We start from the raw sequence: 8484 nt of genomic DNA on the forward strand, positions 1-8484 counted from the left end.
CAAATCATATATATATATATATTTTCTCTCTTGATTCTCGACCTCGTTTGCCTATCTATCTCTTTACTATAGAGTAATTACGGTGGTTAATGCTCTAAATTGTTTTGTTTCTGATAAGACTGTGACAAGAGGCAAATAATGATTTAATATACAGCAAATAATGTTTTTGCTTGAATGATAGAGCACACTGTTTGTATGACAGTGAGAATGAGGAGAATTCCACCTGCAATAACAGAGACTATGGATTATTGACAAACATCTGTTTCAAAGCTGCCTTCAAGGTCTTTAACTTATTATGCCTACGCGTTCTGCAATGTGAATTCAGAGCATCGCAGACACCCCAAAGAAAACTATTTGTAGTGACATTGTTGTGGTCATGACTGTAAAGAAGATTCGACACCACTTGCATATTTTTCGAATTCCATTTACGAGCAAGTACTTTCACATCATTAGGGGCCCTGACGAGGCAGCTGATGAAAGTAATATAGTCATCTACGAAAGTATCCTCAATCCAATTATAGCATTCCTCAAAGGCCAGGAGATTTCTGAATAAGATTTCCGTGCCTTCATCTATTTGCAGTTGTGGGATTTCTAGAATCCCTTTACTGAATGTTATGCCAAATAGAAAGCTTTTTTCTGGATTCCTAAATTTCACTCCAGATTGATGGAGCTCTGTTGCAGTGGGTGCTCTTGAAAAGGCTGTTTCTTCGACAGCACGACGGCACAATGCCGGTGGCTGCAGACACTTTCTTAGGAAGTCAACGAAATGTAGGACTCCAGAGAAATCGATTGCTTTCCAACTGTCCTCTTTTACCCAGCCAGCCCATTGACATCTTAGAAACCCACAGGTAAGCTCAATAATGGTACAATTCTCAGCTACACTGGATAGCTCAAACAACTTCTCGAGGATGAAGAACGGAAGCTGATTTTCAAGCAATAGCATATCGAACACTACGTCATGTAGCATAAATGGACGATAGAAAATCCGATCACTAAGTCCATTTCTAAAAACCAAACTCCTGTACTTCAACTTCAGTAAGACCATAATAATGAAGACAGCATCCAGTAAGATCATTGTTACAAACTCTGCTTTATTAAGACCAGTGGTCTCTGCATAACAATCACGTAAGTCCTTTTCATTATCCTTGATAACGTTACATAAACCCTCCCGACTTACCTTGCTCTGTTGAAGAAATTGTTGCAGGTACATTATTTTGTGGTCTTCCATAGCTTTTAGATTTTCCTTATCATGGTGAAGAGGGCCTATTGAGACTACTCGAGGTGTATATGCCTTTCTATGTAACTTCCGCGATCGTTCAGGGACTCTATAGATGCAGCATGCCGGGGAGAAAAGCTTCATGTTTTTCAATCGCTCCTCCAAAGAATTGCTAGCAAGTGAAACTTCATGGCTTTGATCCATTGTCTGGTGATCGGTACTTGATTTTCCACCAATTTCCATCCCGTGATAGAGCTGAGATAATCGCCGGTGTTCAGAACCAGCACGTATAATTAATCGCTATTTATAAAACAAACTGAAATACCAAAATAATATTTGCAGGAAATCAAATTCGAACAATATTCTCTTAAATCACGTCTTTTCACATTTTCACACAAACAGCAATATAATGGCTAAACGCAGATATTTTTCATGGCTACTCAAGCTCACTTAAATTTTATTGGCTTCAAAAAGTTCTTCTCATTTACAAGCCCCCAAAAAAGAAATTTTTTTTAAAAAACTATATCACTAATTTTCTAGTGAGATAATTTATTTTAGTTTGCACGCAGCAAACAATAAATTTTTATCATTATTGAGATTTTTTATATAGTTTATCACCTTTGGGATGGAAAGGTGTGATATTAAGTTTTGATTATTGAGAATAAAATTTAAAGTATTTTTCCTTCTATTATGAGAATTGTGTAAGGCTAAGCTTTCTCAAGCTTCGTTTGTATAGCCTTTCCTGATTGATTACCATACAATCTTAATTAATTTGTGGTTATTTCTATCTGTGTTAGTTTTCAAGGGGTTTCTAGTGACGAGCTTTTTACTCATGTTTTATTATGGAATGCAAAGTAGCGGTGTCTTGCTGTAAAATAAAAGGGTAAGCTTCAATTATTTTCCTTGTAATAGATTCATTAATATTCTACTTCAACTCCTACTCTTATAGTTTTCATAAAATCCTGTTAATATTACTCTTAACTATTTAATATCTTCTTTTTATTTTGGTTTTTCAGTTTTTTAGGTTTCGAATTTTTGTTGTAAGATACTATGACATGCATAAGGACTTGAGAGGAAATAATAAGAGAAAAGTTATAAAAAAAAATAATAATATTTCTGCATAACAATCACGTAATTCTTTTTCATTATCCTTGATAACGTAAAATAAACCCTCCACACTTACCTCGCTCTGTTCAAGAAATTGTGGCGGGTGCATACTTTTGTGTTCTTCCATAGCTTGTGTAGGTACTACACTTTCACGAAACTCAGAAAATTCCGCGGAGCACTCCACATTGTATCTTCCAAAGATCTGACTTATTATCCTTTGATCAGTACTTGATGTTCCGCCAATTTCCCTCTTATGATTGAACTGAGATAATCAATGGCGTTAGAACCAGCACGTATAATTAATCACTATTTGATAAAACAAACTGAAATACCATATTTAAGAAAAACATTTTCAGTAAACAAACACAATAATATTTGCAAGAAATCAAAATTGAACAATATTCTCTTAAATCATGTCTTTTCACATGTTCACCCGCTCAAAAAAAAAAAAAAAAAAACTCGTATCCAGTTCTATATGTTACCCAATTCTGGACTCGAAAATTTCAGTTTTCTGAGGGGTTTTAGCGACAAGCTTTTCACTTATGTTTGATTATGGAATGCAAATTAGTGGTGTCTTCTTGTAAAATAAAAGGGTAAACTTCAATAATTAGCCTTATAGATTCATCATTGTTCTACTTTACTCTTATAATTTCAATTTTTCCACTATAACCCTTGTAGTTTTCATAAAATTCCATTAATATTACTCTAAAAGCAATTAACAAAGACATCAAAAGCCTGTTGGATAGAAACTTACATACCTAAAAGCTCTCGACAACCGGCAGTTTTAGAAGTTCTTCTCGTTTCAATGATGACAATCCACCTCTAGTGTCCAAAAAGATGTGCCAAGAATGGTAGGCTCTCCCTCTTTAATATACCTTCCAAAATGTTCTATTGCCCCTTATTCACCACACACGTACTTATAAATAATCTTTAATCACAACCATATAGGTGGTGGTCCAATAATAAGAGTTTGGGACCAAGAAATTTACTTTCTTTGTGATCTCAGGTTCAAACCCTATGGTTATTCATATGATGACCACTGGAGGCTTACATGGTCGTTAACTTCAGGGCCCGTGGGATTAGTCGAGGTACACGCAAGCTGGCCCGGACACTCACGTTAAAAAAAAATTAAAAACAAATAATCCTTAATCACCACATACAACACAGTACAATTGTAAGATCCCTATTATTTTATCTAGATAATTTCTCAATTAAATATAAAAATTTAAAGTAATTTTTATTTTTATTTTACTAATCATATGAACAAGCATTATAAGATGCAATTACTTAATTTAGCATAAAAAAAAATTTAACATGACATTCACATTAGTTACATATAAAAATTATATTCTATAACCAAAAGGATTCGTTTAATATCATTTACATAATTAATTTATTCATCCCATAATATAGATTAATTATCATAAATATATAAAAAATATCTAATATTCAAACAAGATCTATTTTATTATTGCAAGGGTCTGAAAATAAATTTAATATTCTATCAACATAATTATCAAAAAATACAAAGCATCATTTTATTACATCCATATAAAAATATTTTTTATATATATTTTATAATGAGTCATTAATATCTCGGGATCTCAATACCTTCTTATCCAGCAAGATTCTCCTTCTGTTCATGTAGAAAAGAATAAGTAAAAAATTAGGAGTTAATTTCTCCTCCTAAAATGTTAAACACTTTATTTTTATTTTGTAAAAAATAAAACTTGGTATGGGTAGAGAAACCAAAACATATATTTGGTTTCTTTAATGTAAAATGATATTTTTTTCATTAGAAAAACAAAAGTATGATAAAGAAATGTGCAAATAATAATGTGCAAAAAAACTATTGTGGTAAAAAAAACTGGTCTCATTCTCACTCCTTTTTTTCTGAGGATTTTTTCTAACATCTCTAAAAAAATCAAAAACTAAAACATTAAAAAAAAATTAAGACCCAGATATAAATTGCTTAAATAATAAAGATTAAATAACACAAAAATTAAAACCTTTTAAACAAAAACAAAGTTTTTCGCCTGGAAATGAAAAAGGTTCTTTATTTTTATTTTTTTTGTTTACTTTTGTCTTGTTCATTCAACTTTTCTTAAACTATAGTCTTGGATTCTATTTTATAAAATTGATCGTTAATTTAATTTCAAAATCTATAGAAACACTTTTAATTTGAAAAATCATGCAAAGAAAAGTAAATCTCAACATATAACATATAAGTTGAATCAAGTAGTTCTCCTACGTATTTTCCTTAAAATTTATTTTCCCTTCTCTAAAAACATACTTTACTCTTTAAATTCTTTGTTGAATCCTTAGCACCTCAAACCCTTTCTTTAATTACTCAAAACTTTTCATGTTACTCACTTTTCTTATATTTGTGGTTTTTTAAGTAATTTTCATGAAAAATAACAAGAGCTCTATATTCTTTATTTTCTTTTCTTGATTGGTTGCACACTTTTTTGTTTTTTCTTTTTTTTTTCTTTTTTTTGGTGTTTGTGCTGCTAGCAGCTTATAAGGAAGGTTTTATGATCTAATTTTCAATTTGGCCCTTGAAGAAACTTCTAGACACTTATTTGTACTATTTTTTATCCATTAACTGTACTTAAATTGAAAAACAATTCTTATTGACCTCTAAAAATTCTAAAACTCTAACCTAAATTAAAACAATATTTTATAAGACTCCATATAAAATTTCAACTTAATCTATGACCATATTAAAAGTTACTTGCTATAGCACAAAACTAGGCGACTTATGATTTTTCATCAAAAATTCAAATTTTTTTATTTTATTCTTGCATAAATCATATAAGTTATTTTAATCAATTATGGAGACCATTTTATTATCTCAAATATATTTAATTTATATTTTTACCATTTATTTTATTTACAAACTTATTATTGTTTTCCAGTAATATTGTTGATTTTAAATCAATGCTTATAGTACAATTATTTCTTAAATTTCCTTTTCATTATAATTCCTAGGAACTATTTTCTCATCCTCAGTACATATTTTATTTCAGACTTTTCATACAATATTAATTTAATTAATGGTTTATTTTTGTAACCGGGGTTTATAACAATCTAAATTAATTAATATGCATTTAATTAACAGTCAACAACCCTAACCTTCAAGTTGCAATACATTGAGAGTTCTAGGGTTGGATTCAAGAAAGGAACAATATCCTTGAAGGCTGAAGGAAATAAATTTTCTGTGTGTGTGTAAGTTATATAAATTTTCAAGAAGGGACTGGGTTATTAAAAGCAAATTTTAATTAAAAACAAATTAAGAATCATGCCAAGATGGGTTGTGATATTTTATGAGTTTGTGAGCCAAAATCTATTTTTCATGACAAGGTGAAAATTCTAAATCACTTAAATGCAACTTCTCTATGTAAAACAAATATATTAATACCATGATTATATTTTATTGTGATTGAAATAGGGTGAACCAGTGTCTTTTTTTCTCCTTCCTGTTTTCCAGTGACTTATTCTCACATCTCTAAAAACACAAGAACCCGAACAAATTTTAAAATCCTCAAAACATTTGCTTTATGACGATCATAGGCAGAATAATTTTGGACATCAAAGGCACTTTATGACGATAGAATATAAAAACAGGGGGGTCTATATTCCAAATCAGGTAAGAATGCATACATGTCATCTAACCTCAAAACATTGCACAATTGTTTTTGAATTGTTACAGGAAAATCCTCAATGATGTCCAACAAGATTGTGGAAAAAGAAAGAAGCATTGTGTTGATGATAACAAAGAATCAGGTTTGATCATGGAATAAGAAGAAGATAAGATGAACCCTACTATTAGAAAAATCTCAAAGAAATGAAAAGATCAACCTTGCAATCGGGAAGCCCCGAGTTTTCAACCCTTACAATCAGGAAGCACCGAGTTTCAAACCCTACGATTAGGAATTATCAGGAAGCACTAAGTTTTTCAACCCTTCTGTTGTCATCCCTTCAGGTCTTCGCCAGGTAAGTTCCATTTTTCACACTTGTCACATCATCTTTTATTTGGGTAGGTCATCCATAACAATGAGACCACTTTATATTTTTTTCATCTTTCATTTGGGTAGGTCACCAATCATAATGAGACCATCATCTTCCATTTGGGTAGTTCACCCATCATAATGAGACCGTTTTTCATATTCTTTCATCTGGGTAGGTCACTCATTACAATGAGACCACTTTTACATATTTTCTTTGGTTTTGGTTAAAGGAGGTAGCTAGATGGGATATCAGGTGGCTTTGGTTAAAGGGAATAGCTAGATGGGATTTCAGGTTGACCGAGCTACACACATTCTTTGATTTTAGTTTAAGGAGGTCGCCAGATGGGATCTCAGATGACTTTGGTTAAAGGGAATCGTTATATGGGATTTCAGGTTTGTTGCTACCTAATTTTGGACCCATATTTTGATAAATTTTCAGAAAAAATCCAAAAATAGAGAAAAACAATGAAAATCCAAAAAATGTGTTTTAATATATTTTTGTCATTTTAGCATTTTCAACGTCGTCTAAAAAAGAATTTAAATTTTCAAAGATCTTTCAAACGCGTTCAACTTTTCACGCGTTATTTTTTAAAATCATTGATTTTTCTCATTGAATCGATGTTGATATTGCTCGTTTAAAAAAAAATACAAAAAAATTAAGAAAAATCAAATTTACAAAAAGAAAGAAGTTGAGGGACCAAGTTTGAAAACCTAGCAATATTTTTGCCTATAAATACTGGTCTTTAACACACAAAAGGGAGAGGGGGAATTTTGCACATTTAGAGGAGAACACAAACAAAAACCCTAACCCATCTTTTTCAAGCAAAAAACAAAAGAAAAAAAAAACTAAAATCAATTGTGTTGTGCGTTTTCTGTTATTGCAGGTAATGGTGTTCCTCATAGCCGGCAGGGAAGGGAAGAGAAGAAGATAGCCGACCAGATTCGTCCATTTCAAGGCGTTGCTTGCGGCGGCGCGTGAACCCACGCGCCGCCAGTGGCAGAGGCGCGTGGAGCAACGCGTCGCCACTGTTCCTGCAATGTTCCGACCCTGCACTATTCCTGATTCTGTTTGAGGGGTTTTTTTTGTAACTTTAAGTTTGTTTAATGTAATATTTGTTTATTTTTGAGTTTTTTTTTATAATTTGTATTTTGTAAATGTGGATGTAAAAGAAAAGGAAAAGAAAAGAAAAAAACAAAAAATATATAGTAAAAGTGAGTGTGTGTGTTTGGATTTTCATTTCTTTATTTATGTATGTATGTTTTTTTTTATGACAAAATTGCAAAGAATAAAGAAGAATTTAATATTTTGATTTGCTCACGGTCCAGAATTATGAACTTATATGCAAGTCATATTTCTAATATCCGATGAAAAAAAACAATTATTAAAACTTCTTTAACACGTCAAAGCCATGAAGTAGCTTACCTCAGGTAGGGTGCGTTAGGGGTGCTAATACCTTCCCTAATCATAACTAGTCCCTTACCGGCGAATCTTTGACAAGACCAGCACATCCAGGTTTCCTAGTAGCCCTCAATTAAATACTAGGTGGCGACTCCAACAAACCAATCAAATCAAGCAAAACGAAGCATAACGAAAAATCACCAGCCGACGTCCCGCGATGTTTGTTTTAGGATGTTCTCACGAAGAAGATTTTTTATCGTAATACTAAGAAGGGAGGGTTATATTATATGGATGATTGAGACCTTGGAAAAGTTCATTCCGCCCAATCATCACAGCGGTAAGGACAAGATATTTGGTTATGGCATTACTGGTTAGAACACCCATCATTCAGCTATCTACAACATTTATTCCCTACTTTATTTGAAAAGGTATTGCTCTCTAGTTTCAAATGTAAGGATTGTATCCTAGGTAAAAGTCATCGAACAAATTACCCCATCAATTATAATAAATGCAATGCACCATTTGAGATTATTCACTTTGACTTATGGGGCCCTGCACCTGTTATGACTACCGCTGGACTTAGATGGTTTGTCACCTTTATTAATGATTGTACAAGGGTCTCTTGGTTTATATGTTGAAACATAAGACAGATGTCCTACCAGTTTTTCAGAAATTTATCACCCTTATACAAACTTAGTTCTCTATGGGCATTAAAACTCTTCGATCTGATAATGGAGGCGAATATATTAGCC

The 8484-nt window shown here is 32.1% G+C and overlaps 1 protein-coding gene across 1 annotated transcript; it reads right to left on the bottom strand.

Annotated features, from left to right (window-relative positions):
* Window positions 1-238: 238 nt before the first annotated feature.
* On the bottom strand, window positions 239-1459 carry LOC133702022 (UPF0481 protein At3g47200-like). Its single transcript, XM_062126201.1, has one exon. It carries the CDS (start codon window positions 1457-1459, stop codon window positions 239-241), a length of 1221 nt encoding a protein of 406 aa, XP_061982185.1.
* Window positions 1460-8484: the final 7025 nt, after the last annotated feature.

This window comes from Populus nigra, chromosome 8 (genome assembly GCF_951802175.1).
Source record: "Populus nigra chromosome 8, ddPopNigr1.1, whole genome shotgun sequence".
NCBI lineage: Eukaryota > Viridiplantae > Streptophyta > Magnoliopsida > Malpighiales > Salicaceae > Populus > Populus nigra.